Below are 17,163 nucleotides of genomic sequence, written 5' to 3'. Positions count from 1 at the left end.
ACCATCCGAAACTCTCACCTCTGTGCACTGCACTCTTACCTTCGTCAGAGACCCCAGCCTCTCCACAGCTGGCTGAATGAGGTGCATGGCGCCGCTCCAGCTCCAAGGTGTCCTGCTCGAACCCGGTTAGGATTAGGAGGTTTGGGGGCCTCCGCCTGTCTGTGACCTCTCCATGTTGTTATGGGTCATCTTCTCCTGAAAGGACAGAGGAGCATGGATTAGTCCACTCTCTACCTGTAGCACCATTGCAGCCTGGCCAACCCCACCTGAGGAAGACCTTGCAGGGCACATCCGAGTCATGGCCCTCGAACCACAAAGCACTCAGGCAGAGCAGCCAGGGATCACCCCCTTGGCCAGCTCCAGCGTCATTGACAGTTGGCACTCAGACTCTAACACCCCTGAGCTGCACTGGAAGACAGCCAGACCTTAACACTTCAACACACTGATCCATGCCAACACGGTAATCACCCTTGTTGAGCGCAGCAGGTCATTAAACCTTTATGGCACTGCACCCATGTGCGCCGCAGAACGTCATGCCTGCTGACCTGCGCTGCTGCCTCCTCCCAAGTTCTTTTTGTCAGATGCGATGGCCTCCTCCTTCCATCTCTGGGGATGAGGATGTCCCTCCTGGCAGTCACCTCCTCCAGGAAGACCGCAAGGCACTCGTCCGAAAACTGGGGCGGGGGAGGGGGGTGGTGGGGTGGGGTTGGCGAGTGCCCACCCGACCTCCAGCTGCTTTTGAAGCCATGGTTTCGGCCTTCAGAACGCAGAAGATATGTTCTACCCTGGCGGTCTTCAAAGGAGCTGCCTGTGCCACTTTTAAACCGCCCGCTGGATCGCCATTGGACCCGGTGGCCAACAGGCCCCCGCCCACGCTTCCCAACCATTATCAAGGCACATTTCACGCTGGGCCGGCCTTAATTGACCAGCCAGCATGAAATCGTGGTCGGGGGCTAATCGCAGGCGGTAGCCCATTTCCCGAATGGTTGCGGGCCCGCTGACCGTGTGCACTCATCAAGAGTAAAATTCAGGCCAGTCTGATTTACACACAATCTGAGTCACTCCACAGACTGTCAGCTGGAGCAGTGGCTGAGGATTTGAATCTGCCAGAGTGAATCAGCACACATTGTGCTTTGGAAAAGAATCATGATTTCACATTGACCTATTTTTGTGGTAGAAACTTTCTGGGAACTTTATTGTAAAAGCAGCGGAAAACCCCAAATTTCTTCAATCTTATCTTTTATGAGATTATTCCAATGTAACGTAGGAAAGCAAAAGAGAGTTTTAGCTACAACTGTAATGAAGATTGTGTCAGAGTGAGGTAATCAAATCCAGACACATCATGAATGACCCAAATCTCAACATTCTTATATTACTCAACAAGCTTACTTGTGGGGTCACTGCACTGGTCAACTTGTTTTTTTACTTTTTTTAAGAAGTGACTGTATTGGAGAAGACTCTGAGTTTATCTTTCATCTACCTGGCATGGCTAAAGAAGGTGTAGGAAGGTGGTAGTACCAGGTAACTGTTGCTGTAGTTGGGAGAGTATTTGTAGTACAAAATTGTGAAAATCCACTTTTGGACACTGCACAGTGATAAAGGGATTTTCATTCCCCCACCTGGTAGTTACTAGGCAGAGTGTAAGGTGTTGGGAATTTAAAGTGATGCAGGGGAAACTTCCACAATCCTTTCTTGCCCCGATGTGCCTGACTCCAATTTTAAACCACAGGCCACAGGATAACTGTCCCAATCCGGTGGGGTCCTCTTTCAATACGCAGGCCAGACTCTGATGAGGACCTCAGTAGCCAATTTGGCATTTTAACCTTGGGCCTAAGCAGTGGAGCAGTGCGGGTTACACCGTCAGACAGAACAGTGCCAGAAGATGCCAGCAAAGTGAATTTTTATTTGGTTTCCTGATGGCCAGGAGTACTCAAAGTTTCCCACTGCTATTAAATCTGCCTGAACACAAATTGCACCAGAAAATTCGAGGTAATCTGAGTTCCACTCTGTGTGACTATGCTAACTTTAATTAAGAAAAGAAGTGACTGTATTGGAGAAGACTCTGAGTTTATCTTTCATCTACCTGGCATGGCTAAAGAATGTGTAGGAAGGTGGTAGTACCAGGTAACTGTTGCTGTAGTTGGGAGAGTATTTGTAGTACAAAATTGTGAAAATCCACTTTTGGACACTGCACAGTGATATAATTTTAGACTGATATTGTAGGTGTTTTATGTAATTAAACGTTTATATAAATAAATAACTAAACTTCAGACAGCATGTTCACCATTTAGCTATTGTTTATTTGCAAGAATTTAAATGAGTGGTTTTAGAGGTCAGCGTATCATAGGGCAGCCTAGTAGGCGGATATTACATCCTGAGTCAGAGCATAAATCTTCCCTTAAATTTTCTGATTGGTTCCTCATTAGTTTAGCAGTGAAACCAGCCTGAAATAGCATTCAGCAGCTTGTGGTACGGCAATGTTCACAGACTCTCTTTGGGCTACAAGCGTTTTATAATCCAGTAAAATGCATTTTTGAAAATAGTTATCATAAAAACATGCTTCAAGGAAGAACATTAGAATAAGCAATATGTGTCGCATGGAAGATACTGGAAAAATAAGGTAAATCACATGGCTGGGTTAAAAAAGAGAAGAAATAATACTTAGTGAGATGACTTATGAAATTGTTTAATTTGGTTATTGATGGTTATATGTTAAAATAGTTAATAATAGGAACTAATAAAAGGGAAGCATCTGTCTTGATATTTGGAAAGTACTGATGGAGAATTGAGACACTATCTATAAAAAGAATACTATTTTGTTAGGTTTCAAATATCCTGTAAACTGTTAGCCACCTGGAAAGTTATTATTGTTTCCAAATAATCTTTGTCTCTTAACAATGGTTACAGGATTTTGTTTCTGGTTAGAGTGGTAGTTCATTGCAGCTTAAGGTGCTGGTTGCAAGAAAGGGAACTTGCACACCTACCCTCCTAAAGTATCCAACAAGAGAAAGGGTTGTTTTGGATAAATTAATGGATAAAAGACACAAATAACCAGCTAATATTATGTGGGCAATTAATAAAGGTTGCAAGTTGTCAACATATAATTATTGACAAGTCAAACAATTCCATTGAGATAATCAGTTAAAGATTCTTAAAACAGTAAAAAAGCAGATGCTATAATACATTTGATTAGCAACCATGAAATGGTAATTACTTGGGTTCTAGTGGTCATTTCCTAGTTAAGTTTTTAAAAATTCATTCATGGGATGTGGGCATCGCTGGCTAGGTCAGCATTTATTGCCCATCCCTAATTTCCCTAGAGAAAGTGGTGGTGAGCTGCCCTCTTGGACTGCTGCAGTCCATATGGTGAAGGTATACCTACAGTGCTGTTAGGGAGGGAGTTCCAGGATTTTGACCCAGCAGCAGTGCAGGAATAGTGATATATTTCCAAGTCAGGATGGTATGTGACTTGGAGGGGAACTTCAAAGTGGTGGTGTTCCCATGTTTCTGCTGCCCTTGTCCTTCTGGATGGTAGCGGTCCTGGGTTTGGAAGGTGCTGTCGAAGGAGGCTTGGTGAGTTCCTGCAGTGTATCTTGTAGATGGTACACACTGCTGCCATTGTGCGTCAGCAGTGGAGGGGGTGAATGTTTGTGAATGGGATGGCAAACAAGCAGGCTGCTTTGTCCTGGGTGGTGTCGAGCTTCTTGTCTGTTGTTGGAGCTGCACTCATCCAGGAAAGTACTTTAAGGCCATCAACTAGCAGTCATTCTTGGTTTTATGAGCAGCCAATTTAATTTTAAAAATTCAACTCATGCACCAAACATAAAATATTATGGTATTAGGACTGGATTGAACCCTTTTATTTTTACAGATAGCTTTAATCTTCCTCTGTTGTCAGATATAACTTTGACCTTGCTTTTATTAAGAACTAACTTTAACCCTATTCTAAAGTTATGGCTAATTATCTTAACTTTATATTAATTTGTTACGGAAGATAAACCTTAACCTGTCTCTGTTATTGAGGGCTAACATTAAACCTGTGGAATATAACCTAGCTTTAACACTGCTGAATGTTAGGTCCCTATAACTTGAACTAGATTAAGTAATTAAAATTTTACTAGTATACGGCACCAGGAGTAACCCAGAGAGTACTACCTTTGAGAGTCTACTTTTTATTTTCTTTCCTAGCTCCCTAAAAATTGCCTGCCAGACTTCATCCCTCCTTCTGCCTCAGCCAATGATACCAAGATGGATGTCTGTCTGTTCACTCTCCCACCTCAGAATGTTTTGCACCTGCTCAGTGTCTTTCTTGACCCTGTCACTAGGAGGGCAACATTCCATTCTGGAATCACATCTGCGGCAACAGAAACACCTGTCTGTTCCCCTAACTATTGAACCACCCACCATGGCTTTTCTTACCTTTCTCCTTCCTCCCCTCACCTGCACAGCTGAGCCACCAATGGTGAGGTGGACTTGGCTATGGCTGTACTCTCCAGAGGAACTATCACCCTCACCAGCATTCAGAACTGACTACCGGTTACAGAGCGAGAAACACTCTGGGGATCCTACACTACCTGCCTGATCCTCCACATCTGCCAATGGGTGGCCCTCCATTCCATCTCTGCCCGCACACTCTTAACTGTAGAGTGACCTCCTCCTGGAACATACTATCCACGTCACTCTCATCCAAATGGATATACCACAGGGTTCCAAACTCCAGAGCTTGAGCTTGTCCATCTGATGACACTTTCTGTACATGCGGTTGTCTGGGACACAAGAAGCATCCTGCCGTTCACTGATGGCACAGGATGTGCATTCAATGAAACTGAAGTGCTCTGCCATGCCTCTATTTATTTTACAAGCAGATAAACTTACCAGAAATTATGTTAAGATTTAATTACAAAAGCAAACTACAGCAGATGCTGGAGATCTGAAGTAAAAACAAAATGCTGGAAATAATCAGTAGGTCAGGCTGCATTTGTGGAGGCAAACAGAGTTAATGTTTCAGGTTGACCTTTCAGCAGTTCTGAATGTGTACCAAGAGTTATGGTACAGGAGGGAGAGCTTTAGACTCCTGTTGCATTGGTGTCGGTCCTCGGGAAGAATAGACCTACACTGCCACCAAGGCTGGGACCAAAAGTGTGGCAGGGGGGATTTGCTGTTGAAGAGGGTTTAAGCTAGCTTGGGCAAACATTCAGAAGAAAGAGAAGCAAAGCTGGAAATGGAAAGCACAAAATCAGTAAGATAGTATGGGAGGTGCAGGAACAAAGGCTAGAAAATAGACAACTAATGAGTTGTTCAGTGATTAATGCTACATACTTCATTGCAAGGAGTCTCATGAATAAGGCAAATTAGCTGAGGATACAGGTAGACACTCGGGGCAGAATTTTCTGTTCAGCGTGCGGGGGCGGGCCCGACAGGACGACGCCTAAAATGACGCATGATGACGTTGGGCGTGCGCCCCAATGTCACCGTGTGCCATTGCGATATTTCGGAAGGTAGGTGCGCTATGAGTTCCAAGGCATGCCCGCCATTAATTAACGGGCCAGCTAAGGCCCTTGAGGCACCAGTTGAAGATGATTTTTCACAGCCCGTGCGATTTTCAGTGTGTCGCACGGGCGCAATGGGCAGGCGGGTAGGCCACATTTTTAAAAACCTCATCCACAGGCGGGATAAGAGGGGTGAGTGGGCTCGCTAATAAAGTTGTTAGAACTTTAGTTTATTACTTACTGCTACTTGCTTGAGCGAACAGGACAACTTCATTTCGATTCAGAGCTTCTTTGACAAAAAGAATAGGCTTCAGTTCAGGATGCTGGAGGAATCATAACATTTGGTGCCTTCCAGGTACCAGGCAGCCTTCCCTTACCCTGGGAATGGGGATTGTGGTCTCCGCTGGAGGCACCTCCTCTGAGGAGGAAGAGAGGGCCAGAAGGGGGAGGAGGCCAGGAGTCCATATTCAGCCTCCAGGGGAGCCACCTGTGGGAGGACAGGTGCAGGCACAAGGGGCGCAGGGCCAACAGGAAGTCCAAGGCAGAAGGGGCCACTATCCTGTTGCCAGGGTTTACAAGCGGCGATGCAGCGACCTCATTATGTCTGAGGTGCAGTCTGAAGGAGGCTCCATCTCTCAAGGGAGAGAGTGACCTCCATCTGTCAGATGATCAGCCCTGAGATCAGCTGCAACTGTGTTGGTGCGCATCCCATGCCAGTGGCACTGAAGGTCACGGTTCCTCTCAAATTCAATGCCTCTGGCTCTTTCCAGGGGTCGGTGGGTGATCGTTGTGGAGTCTCCCAATCAGCTGTCCACAGTTGTGTCAAGCTGGTGATAGATGATCTGTTCAGGCGTGCATTGACTTTCATTCACTACTGCATGGATGAGGCCAGCCAGGCAGAATGAGCCAGAGGTTTTGCCTCAATTGCTGGGTTGCCCCATGTCCAGGGTGCAATCAATTTCACACATGTAGCCATCAAGGAGCCAGCGGGTGAGCTGGGAGCCTTTGTCAACAGGAAGGGCTTCCACTCCATGAATGTACAGATTGTGTGTGACCATAGGATGTAGATTCTGCACGTCTGTGCAAGGTACCCAGGCAGCTCCCATGGCGCATACATCCTGAGACACTCCCAGGTGCCGAAGTCCTTCAGTGCTCCAGCCTGGCTGGATGGATGGCTGCTGGGAGACAAGGGCTATGGTGGCTCATGACGCCTCTCCACCATCCAAGAACAGAGGCCGAGCAGCGGTACAATAGGAGCCACGCCTCCACAAGGGCTGTGGTAGAGAGAACCATCAGTCTTCTCAAGATGTACTTCCAATGCCTGGACTGTTCAGGGGGCACACTCCAATACCCCCCAGATCATGTGTCACTGGTAGTGGTTGCATACTGTGCTCTCCACAATCTGGCGCTGGAAAGGGGGGACGCAGTAAACGAAGAAGATGTAGGCGCAGATACTTTGGCTGCAGACGATGAGTCCAGCAGCAAGTCTGAGGATGAGAATGCTCAGGAAAACGCTGAGGGGATAGACGCCGACCTGGGCAACCTCCAGGGAGGCAGGGACACCCGGGAGGCTTTGATCCAATGCTCCTTCAGCTAGCCTACCAAAGATGAACCACTAACACATGCCAGGGCTTCAGGCTCCATATTCGATACCTGAGAGCAACATTTGCCTGGTCAGGAACATTAACTATGTGCCTTGTCAATAAAGTTCAACGACAAACAAGTCACTGATAAAACAATGGGCTCCCGTCCACCTGCAGAACTAATGAAGAACCCAGAGGCTTGTTCAGAACTAAAACATTTAATTATTGGCAATTTGGCATACAGAAATCAAAGTACATTAAAAGGTGTTGAATGGCACACCAACTTAAAAGATACTTAAAAGTGGGGCAAAAGAAAACCACCAGTGAGAATCCCGTGTTGTGCCTAAGATGATTTACGCTTACGCTTGCGGGTGGAATGTCTAGGTGCTCCCCCCTCGCTGGCACCAGCATTGGAGACAGCCTGCTCACTCTGCTGTCCTGTTGGCCTTGATGACCTTGGCGGGCTGTGGAGCCTGTGCTGACCCTGACTGGGAGGGAGCAGCATTGCCACGGCTGGCATCTCCCCAGTCGCCGCAGCCTCGTCAGATGCCAAAGTCACTGGCAGAGGGGCGGAGGAGCTGATGTCGTCATCCAGAGCACCCTGAGAGGAGCCCACAGAGACGACAGGCAGCTTGTGCGCCAACTTGAGATCGCTTTGGACCTCCCTGCTGATTGATGGATAGGCACCTAGCTGGGATATTGGGTGCCCAATCCATCTCCCACACTGACCACCTGAGATCACTGACCAATCCATCTCCCACACTGACCTGAGCCCGCTGTGAGGGCTTGCAGGTCCTAGTGCATCCCCAGGAAGCCCTGATTGTTCTCCTGGAGGAGCCTCTCCATGAGAGTCGCCACTCTCTCCGTGGAGGAGGCATTGTGCTCGGCCATGAGGGTCATTGCATTGCTCATGCTCCACATGGACCCCTCCACTACAGAGACCATGCCATGCATAGCCTCATGCTTCTCCGCCAGATCCTCCTGCAGACTCTGCTGGACTTAAAGCATCTGCTGCCTCAGGGACAACACCAGAGGCACATCATCAGCCGCCGACTGAGCATGTTCCTGGTCCCAGCATTCCTCCAATTGACGGCGCACTGGGCACTCACTGCTCCACCTGCACCTCAAGGGAGTGTGAAGTGCCCTCACCACTGTGCATCCAGATACTAGCTGACGATCTTATTCCCACCCAGGTGCTGGTATCTGCACTGGTGCCTGCTTGGTTGAGAGGGTGTGACGCTGGTGTGTTAATGCCTTCTGTGCCCTCAGGGGTCAGCGGCGGTCCCTCTGCCTCCTGACTCCGAGGGTGCTCTGGTGAGGCTAAAAGGAAGAACAAGGACATTTGATTAGTTGAAGTCGTTACACGGTTAATGTGTAGGCCTGGCACTCGGATCAGGATATGCTCCTCCTTCCATTATCAACGGGCATCCCATGTTGGATGCTGAAATAAATACACAGTCAACAGTGGAATGTTTGCACTGACAGACATTGTGACCTCAGCACTCTTACCTCCCAGTGGCACCCCAACCTCACTGCGGCCACTTGACGTGGGCACATGGCGCCTCTCCAGCTCCAGTGCCTCCTGCTAGTATCTGGTGATGATGAGAAGGTGGGGCTGCCCTCCGCCAGTCCGCAGCCTCTCTGTGTTATTGTGGGCTGTCTTCTCCTGAAAAGAGAGAGGAGCATTGATTAGTTCACCCTGCACTTGCATTGCCATTACAGCCTGGCCAACCCCACCTGAGGAAAACCTTGCAGGGCTCATTCGATTCGTGACCCTGGAGCCACCAAACACTCATTCCAAAAAGCCAGGGCTGACCCCCTTGCCCAGGTGCTGCCTCCATCACATTTGCCACTCACACTCTAAGACTTTCCAAACCCACGAACACTACCACCTAGAAGGACAAGGGCAGCAGATAGATGGGAACACCGCCACCTGGAAGTTCCCCTCCAAGTCACTCAGCATCCTGACTTGGAAATGTTTCACTGCTCCTCCATTGTCGCTGGGTCAAAATCCTGGAACTCGCCCCCAAACAGCGCTGTGGGTGTTCCTGCACCACATGCAGTGGATCCAGAAGGCAGCTCACCACCAACTTTTCACGGGCAACTAGGAATTGGCAATAAATGCTGGCCCACCCAGTGAAGGCCACATACCGTGAATGAAAGAATACAAAAACAAAGTTCTTAGTTGGGGGGGGGGGGCCAATCTAACTGCTGTGCTAAGTGACCCATGCCAACATGGTACTCACCCTTCCCGATCGCAAGAGGTCATTAAACCACTTGCAGCACTGCACCCAGGTGCGTCTCACCACATCGTGGGAGCTGACCCGTCCTGCCACCTCCTCCCAGGCACGTTTTGTTAGGTGGTGGGGGGGATGTGGCTCCTTCTCCTGTCCCTTAGCACCAGGGTCTCACGGCGTGTTGCTACCTCCTCGAGGAGCCCGGTGAGGCATTCATCCGAGATCCTCGGGGCTGACTGCCCCGCCGACCTGCCCTCCCTCCTGGCCTGCTCTCCGAGAACCTTATCCATCATGCTCCTGACCGACATCAGTGGAAGCCTTAGGAGCGCTGCCTGCGCCATTTTTGAATAGGCCGCCGGGTCGCCATTGGATCCGGCAGTCATTGGCCTCCTGCCGCCGCCTGCCCCTCCCCGCTGATCTCGGAAGCTGCGATTTATGCTGGGCGGGCTTTAATAAGGCTTAATTGATCGCGGGTGGCGATCGGCTCTGCGCCCGCTCTCGCCTGCTTCCGCCCAGTCCGCCTGCCATAGGAAAAATTCCTGGCCTTGGGAATATGATATCATAACTAGTACTGAAACACGGCTTAAAGAAGACCAGGAATAGCACTCAATATTCCCCGTTACAGGATTTGCAGATGGGTTTAAGGAGGGATAAAAAAGGAGGGAGGGTCACAATGTATTGGTTAAAGACACGACCACAGCTGTGAGGAGGGATGACATGCTAAAAGAATCATCAACCATACGAGTGGAACTGGGAATCAAACAAGGGGCAATCACATTGCAGGGAGCGTAATTTGGACTTCCAAGCAATCAGAGGGAAATAGAAGAGCAAATATGTAAATTACTGAGAAGTATAGAAACACTAGAGCAATGATAGCAGGGAATTTCCCTGGGATAAAATCAGTTTCAAAAGTATAGAAAGTGCAGAATTCTTAAAAAGCATTCAAGAAAGCCTTTTTTAGCCAGCATGTAGCATGTCCAACAAAACAAACGGCAGTGATGGGTCTAGTTTCAGGGAACAAGGACCAAGATAGAGTGCCAATTTCACTCAGCTGAGATGTAATTTGGCAAGAGTGGACTGGAAACAGTTTCTGAACAGCAGTGGAAGGCATTCAAGGAGGAGAGAAAGAAAGGGTTCTGAACAAATATGTTTCCACAAGGAAAAAGTGTGGAGCTCCCAAATCTAGACTCTCCTGGATGTCAAAGAGCACCCAAAGTAGAACAAGGCAAAAAAGGGAAGCTTGTGTCAGATACTGGGAGCTCAACACAGCAAAAAGCCTAGAGAAGTATAGAAACTGCAGGGTGAAATTAACAAGGAAATTAGGAAAGCAAAGAGAGGGCCTCAAAAAATTTTGACGGGTAAGATCAAGGAAACCCTACAGATGTTTTATGGTTACATAATAAGCAAGAGAGCAGAAGGTTAGCTTGTGCGCAGAAGTGGAAGATGTGGGCATGGTTCTTATTGAATGCTTTGCGTCTGTCTTCACATAAGATCAGGATAATGGAGACGTTGTAGTTACGGAGGAGATGTATGAAATATTGGACGATATAAATGAATCCCAGGATGTTAAGAAAAGTAGGGGAGGAAATAGTGAAGGATCTGACCATGGGTAGAATTTTACGGCCCCTCCCGATGGCGGGATCTTCAGGTCCCACTGAAGACAATGGAGTTTTGAACGGCTCGCCGCATTTTCTGGCCCCGCCCCCGCCACAACAAGACCGTACTAACTTGATTGAATTTTTTGAGGAGGTAAGAAAGAGGGCTGGTGAGGATAGCATGTTTAATGTGGTCTGCATAGACTTGACGGTCCGACATGGCAGACTGGTCAGAAAAGTAAGTGCCTGTCGGATCCAAGACCAAATGACAAGTTGAATCCAAAATTGTCTCAGTGGCAGAAAGCAAATCGTAATGGTCATCAGGTGTTTTAGTGGCTGGGAGGCTGTTTCCAGTGGGGTTCCACAAGGCTCAGTTCAAGATCTCTTGCCTATCGTGGTATATCTCAATCATTTAGACTTCATTTTAAGGGACATGATTAAGAAGTTTGCAGATGATGCAAAATTTAGTCATCTGGTTGATACTGAAGAAAACTGTAGACTACAGGAATATATCAATGGATTGGTCAGATGGATAGAGAAATGGCAAATGGAATTCAGTCCAGAGAAGTGTGAAGTAAACCATTTAGGGAGGGCAAACAAGGTAAGGTAATGCATGATAAATGGTAGGATATTGAGAAGTGCAGAGGAATACAGAGACCTTGGTGTGCATGTCCTCGGATCCCTAAAGGTTGGAGGACAGGCAGGTGGTTAAGAAGACATATGGGATACTTTTCTTTATTAGCTGAGGTATAGAATCATAGAATAAAGGGCAAGGAGGTTATGCTAGAACGGTTTGAAATACTAGTTAGGCCACAGCTAGTGTACTGCATACAGCTCTTTTTTTCATTTTTTCACAGGATGTGGGAGTCACTGGCTAGGCCAGGAGTTATTGCCCATCCTTAATTGCCCTTGAAAAGGTAGTGGTGAGCCACCTTCTTGAACCATTGCAGTCCATGTGGTGCAGGTACATCCACAGTGCTGTTAGGAAGGGAGTTCCACGATTTTGACTCAATGACAGTGAAGAAACAGCGGTATAGTTCCAAGTGAGGGTGGTGTGTGGCTTGGGGGAAACTTGCAGGTGGTAGTGTCCCCATGCATCTGCTGCCCTTGTCCTTCAAGATGGTAGAGGTCACAGGTTTGGAAGGCGCTGTCGAAGGAGCCTTGGTGAGTTGCTGCAGTGCATCTTGTAAATGGTACAAACTGCTCCATTGTGCATCAGTGGTGGAGGGAGTGAATATTGAAGATGATGGATGATGTACCAGTCAAGCGAGCTGCTTTGTCCTGGATGGTGTCGAGCTTCTTGAGTGCTGTTGGAGCTGCACTCATCCAGGCAAGTGGAGAGTATTCCATCACACTCCTGAGTTGTGCCTTGTAGATGGTGGGCGTGCTTTGGGGAGTCAGGAAGTGAGTTATTTGCCGCAGGATTCCTAGCCTCTGACCTACTCTTGTAGCCACAGTATTTATACAGCTGGTCCAGTTCAGTTTCTGGTCAATGGTAACCTCCAGGATGTAGATAGTGGGGATTCAGCGATGGTGATGCCATTGAATGTCAACGGGAGATGGTTGGATTCTCTCTTGTTAGAGATAGTCATTGCCTGGCACTTGTATGGTGCAAATGGTCACTTTCCACTTATCAGCCCAAGCCTGTATCTAGTCCAGGTCTTGCTGCATATGGACATGGTCTGCTTCAGCATCTGAAGAGTCACAAATGGTGCTGAACGTTGTGCAATCATCAGCAAACATCCCCAGTTCTGACCTTATGATGGAGGAAAGTTCTGGTCACTACAAGACAGGAAGGATGTGATTGCATAAGAAAGGCTATGGAGGCAATTTACGAGGATATTGCCAGGAATGGAGAATTTTAGCTATGAGGAAAGACTGGATAGCATGGAGTAGTTTTCTATGGAACAGAGGGGGCTGAGGAGAGATTTAATTGAGGTGTATAACATTATGAGACACCTAGACAGAGTCACTGAAAAGACCCTATTACCCTTAGCAGAGAGGACAATAACAGGAGCATAGGTTTAAAGTAATTGGCAGAAGGATTAGATGCGAGTTGAAGAAAACTTTCTATCACCCAGAGGGCGGTGAGAGTCTGGAACTCATTGCCCGAAAGGTTAGTAGAGGCAAAAACCCTCAACACATTGAAAACCAACTTGGATATGCACTTCAAGTGCTGTCATCTACAAGCCAGCGGACTAAGAACTGGATCATGGGTTTAGGCTGGATAGCCCTTTTTCAGTCGCCTACCGATATGCTGGGCCAAATTGCCAAGCAGCTCAGAGGGAACACTGAACATTATCAGTCTCCACAGTCAATTTGAGGTCTCATTTGTAAAATGAAATCAAGGAAACTGATCAGGCAGGGCTTTCTTTGTGTTAAGACATGATGAGAGCTGTTCACTTAACTTAATGTTAATCCTCAAGTTTACAGCAAAGTGCAACACTATCTTTAAGCATAAAAAAGTGGACTCATTTACCCCTCATCTGCTTCTTGGCAAATGAGATGCATTAAACAATGGTGTTTTTTCGTGCTATACTAATATAAGCATAGTTTATACTTACACAGTCAGTGGCATATCACTACCTATGTGTATGTGTGTACACACTGAATTGTGCACATGAGGGAACAGGAGGCCCTATTTCATCTGGCTGTACAAATTATCAGTTTACTCATTATCATTCATTTCTAATGACTTTGGATGCTGAATTTTTGAACCATTACCTCCCCCTCCCACCTAGACAACTAATGTGTTAATTGTCCCCTCTAAAGAAGCTTTATACCAAAATTTGCAGCATCTTATTTTAGTCACTGTTGCTGACCAAATACAAAAGTTCCAGCTCATTCCCTCATAAGTGCTAATGTATGTGAGGTTCTTGAGACAAAGGTTGCTTATGGCCAATGGATGGCCACTTCTGTTCAATAAAATCAATGGTGAGGAAGCTGACTAAACACAAATCGCTCACTGCTATCCCTTCCTGAGGTTCTAGAATTTCTTACAGTAATACATGAAAAAAATATTCTGTTATAACCTCCTTTATAAGCATCGTTGGGAGGGTGTGATATTAGTCCATGTATCCTCTTCAGTAAAATGAGTTCAAACACCAGCTCTTACAGTGACCTTAAAACATGTTGCCATTAATCTTCCCTCTAACTTCTATTTGCTGTACATGAAACATTTTGTGCGCTGCACGGTGCCCTTAAAATTGACATGTGGGTGCACATGTGTGCATCTTAAAGGGAACATTGCTTGTGCGTGGCCTATTTGTTCCTGCATGACACATTGGCTATTTCTGCAAGGTCACACAGCTCAGGGGGAACTTTGGTTGTTACCAGTTTCATTGTTTGTATTGATAAAGTTGATTCTTTTAAGTTGAGTTGATTATTTTCTATCTTTTTGACTTTTATAGAATTGCAGTTACAGACGGATAACATCAATGCACGGTGAAGCACATAAACCAAAATGACAAGATGCCCTTTACAGTCGACGGAGGAATAGCTTTGCACAATTTGTTCAATTCGTTTACAAAGAAGAACATTAAATGGAGTCATGAACAGCTCTAATGAGACTTCTGATTCCATTTTTATTGCAGTGAAGACTTCAGTTTATCTGATTGATTTTATTGTCACTGGTACATGCAGTCATGTAATAATAAGTACAGTGCAGCAAGAGTTGGAATTAAAGCATGAGACCAGATACACCCTCCTGTGCCAACATCTCATCTATGCTTCTATATATTTTGCCTTGGGCACTCTGACAAATGGTTTTCAACTCTTCAGTATCAACTTGCCCAGGATTCTTTGCTGGATCCTGTTCACATTGCAAGTAACATTCGCACAATGCATTATGCTAACTTTAACCTTAATGTCCTTGAACGCTTATATAGCTATCTGTTGGCCTTTGCGATATAATTCACTTATTGATTCAGCAAAAAAGAAAATAACTGTAATAATGTGGATGTTAGCAGTGCAGAATCCATTGTGGTCAATGATATATCAAAGTCTGAACGTCTCTTTGGAATACATAACTGAAAAAGACAATAGCTGTTCTAATCCAATGAACGGCGTTGCTTCAAGACATATTGGGATTGCATTTATCCTCCTGTGTTTCATCTTGATTGTGTTGTGCTACGGTTTCATATACAGAGAAGGAAAAAGGGCTGGACATTTCGTCACCTCAAATGTTCATGCAAGGAAGACTATTTTTATTCATGGTGTGCAATTAAGCTTTTTCATTATTCCCGTTTTGATCACAATAGGATTCGGTAAAAAGCCTAAACTGACATTGTTGAATCTGATCAATACTGTCATTTTCTCTGTGGCTCAGTGTCTTAGTCCTGTGGTCTATGGTCTCAGATGTAAAGAGCTTCGAAATAAGTTACCTAAAACCAAATTCTGCTGCTGTACTTTGAAAAATGGGAAGAGAAATTATGGTATTTTTCAGCTAAATGTAAGCCTTGCTGCTGATACTGTGACTGATACCCAGAGCAATCAAGTCTGCAATCCCTGACAATTGCATCACTATTTTTACCAGTTTTGCAATAATAGTGTTTAATAAAATGATGAATAAAAAGAGACTATTCAACCCATTCTGACTGTGCTGACTCTTTGAAAGAGCTGGTCAATTAGTTCCACAGCCATGTTCTTTTTCCATAGCCTTGCCTTAGATGAAGTTTGATGAAAAATACAAAGGCCACCTGGCCAGTTCACCCATTCGCCAACCGTAAGGTTGGATGGGCCGCGAAAAATCGGAGGCACTTGTGCCATTAATGGGCTTAATTGCCCTCTTAGTTGTCGGCGGGCCTTCCCTATAGTCCTGCAAAATCTCCCTCCAATGTTGGTAAAATATAGTTAGGAAATAGATTACTGTTTCAGGCTGTTGAAAATATGCTATTGTTATTTGTATGTACAAGTTATAGCTATATTAATAATCTAGATATATGTATTTAAACAATTTTACAGAAATGCATCTAAAATTTGGAAAAGCTAATTAAACTTCAACTGCTGTTATACAGTGGTTACCAGGTCAAAACTACTACCTGCTTTTAGCGCCATGGCAGTTGACAGAACTGAATTTCATGTATTGCAAGCTTTGCAGTAACCTTTGGTTTGGGAAAAAGGAAGCTGTGTTCATTGGAATCTGAATGCTGGCTTTCAGCTTAATTAAAATACAAAAATTTAAAAGTATTAACAAATGATCCTTTGGAATTTTTACAAACTTCACACCAATTGCAGTTGTATCTGCTTAATTTAGATTGGGTTGACTTCAAAACAGAGTTAAAAATATTGTAATTAAAAACAGAAAATGGTAGTCTGGCAGCATCTGTGGAGAGAGATACAGAGTTAACATTTCGAGTCCATATGATTCTTCAGAGCTAAACAGAGGTAGAAATATGGTGGAATTTATGGTGTTTAAGAGGAGGCAGAGCAGGTGGAGCAAAATAGAAGTTCAGGGATAGGAGGGAGCTCAGGAGAAATTTCACAAAGATGTCATGGACACAGGACAAAGGGAGTGCTAATGGTAGTGCTAAAGACTAAAGAAGGTGCTGATAGTGGCATAAAGGTAAGATGGCAGAGTGTGTTAATAGCAGAACAAGAGTCAGCACTCTGTGAAAGCAAAACCTAAGAACAAGTGACAGATGGCCATGTGGGGTAGAGGGGGCTGCAGTTTGGGGGAAAAAATGTAAAAATAAATGTAAAATTTTAAAGAATGATTAAAAAGGGGCTAAAGATGGAGTAGAAAGTTCATGGCTTGAAGTTGTTGAACTCAATGTAAAGTCAGGAGGGCTATAAAGTGCCAGTTTGCATTGGGCTTCACTGGAACATTGCAGCAGGCCAAGGGTAGATGTGGGCATGAGAGCAAGATGGTGAGTTGAAATGTTAAGTGACAGGAAGATCTGGGTCATGCTTGCAGACTGAGCAAAGGTGTTCCGCAAAGTGGTCATCCAGTCTATGTTTAGTCTCCCCAATGTGGAGGAGACCGCATTGGGTGCAGTGAATACAGTAGACCAAATTGAAGGAGATGCGAGTGAAGTGCTGCTTCACCTGAAAGGAGTGTTTGGGGCCTTGGATGGTGAGGAGGGAGGAGGTAAAGGGGCAGGTTTTGTGCCTTCTGTGATTGCATGGGAAGCTGGTGAGGAGTTGGGGGTGATGGAGGAGTGGGCCAGGGTGTCACGGAGGGAACAGTCCCAATGCAATGCTGATAGGAGTGGGGGGGGAGGAGGGTGCGGGGGGGTGGGGGGGTGTTGAGGGGAAGGTG

At 46.0% G+C, this 17,163-nt stretch overlaps 1 protein-coding gene across 1 annotated transcript; it reads left to right on the top strand.

The window, feature by feature from the left end:
• The first annotated feature begins 2,450 nt into the window (after positions 1-2,450).
• LOC144693934 (odorant receptor 131-2) lies at positions 2,451-15,595 on the top strand. Its single transcript, XM_078564169.1, has 2 exons — positions 2,451-2,620; positions 14,315-15,595. Exon 2 carries the CDS (start codon positions 14,455-14,457, stop codon positions 15,412-15,414), a length of 960 nt encoding a protein of 319 aa, XP_078420295.1. The 5' UTR covers positions 2,451-2,620; positions 14,315-14,454; the 3' UTR covers positions 15,415-15,595.
• The last annotated feature ends 1,568 nt before the right edge of the window (positions 15,596-17,163 follow it).

This window comes from Cetorhinus maximus, chromosome 19, assembly GCF_964194155.1.
Source record: "Cetorhinus maximus chromosome 19, sCetMax3.hap1.1, whole genome shotgun sequence".
NCBI lineage: Eukaryota > Metazoa > Chordata > Chondrichthyes > Lamniformes > Cetorhinidae > Cetorhinus > Cetorhinus maximus.
Note: the sequence above shows the minus strand (reverse complement) of the source record. Positions and strands in the feature narration are given on the sequence as shown.

Excerpts from the sequence above, each read along its gene's own strand:
- LOC144693934 (XM_078564169.1), top strand. The coding sequence starts at position 14,455 with ATGAACAGCTCTAATGAGACTTCTGATTCCATTTTTATTGCAGTGAAG.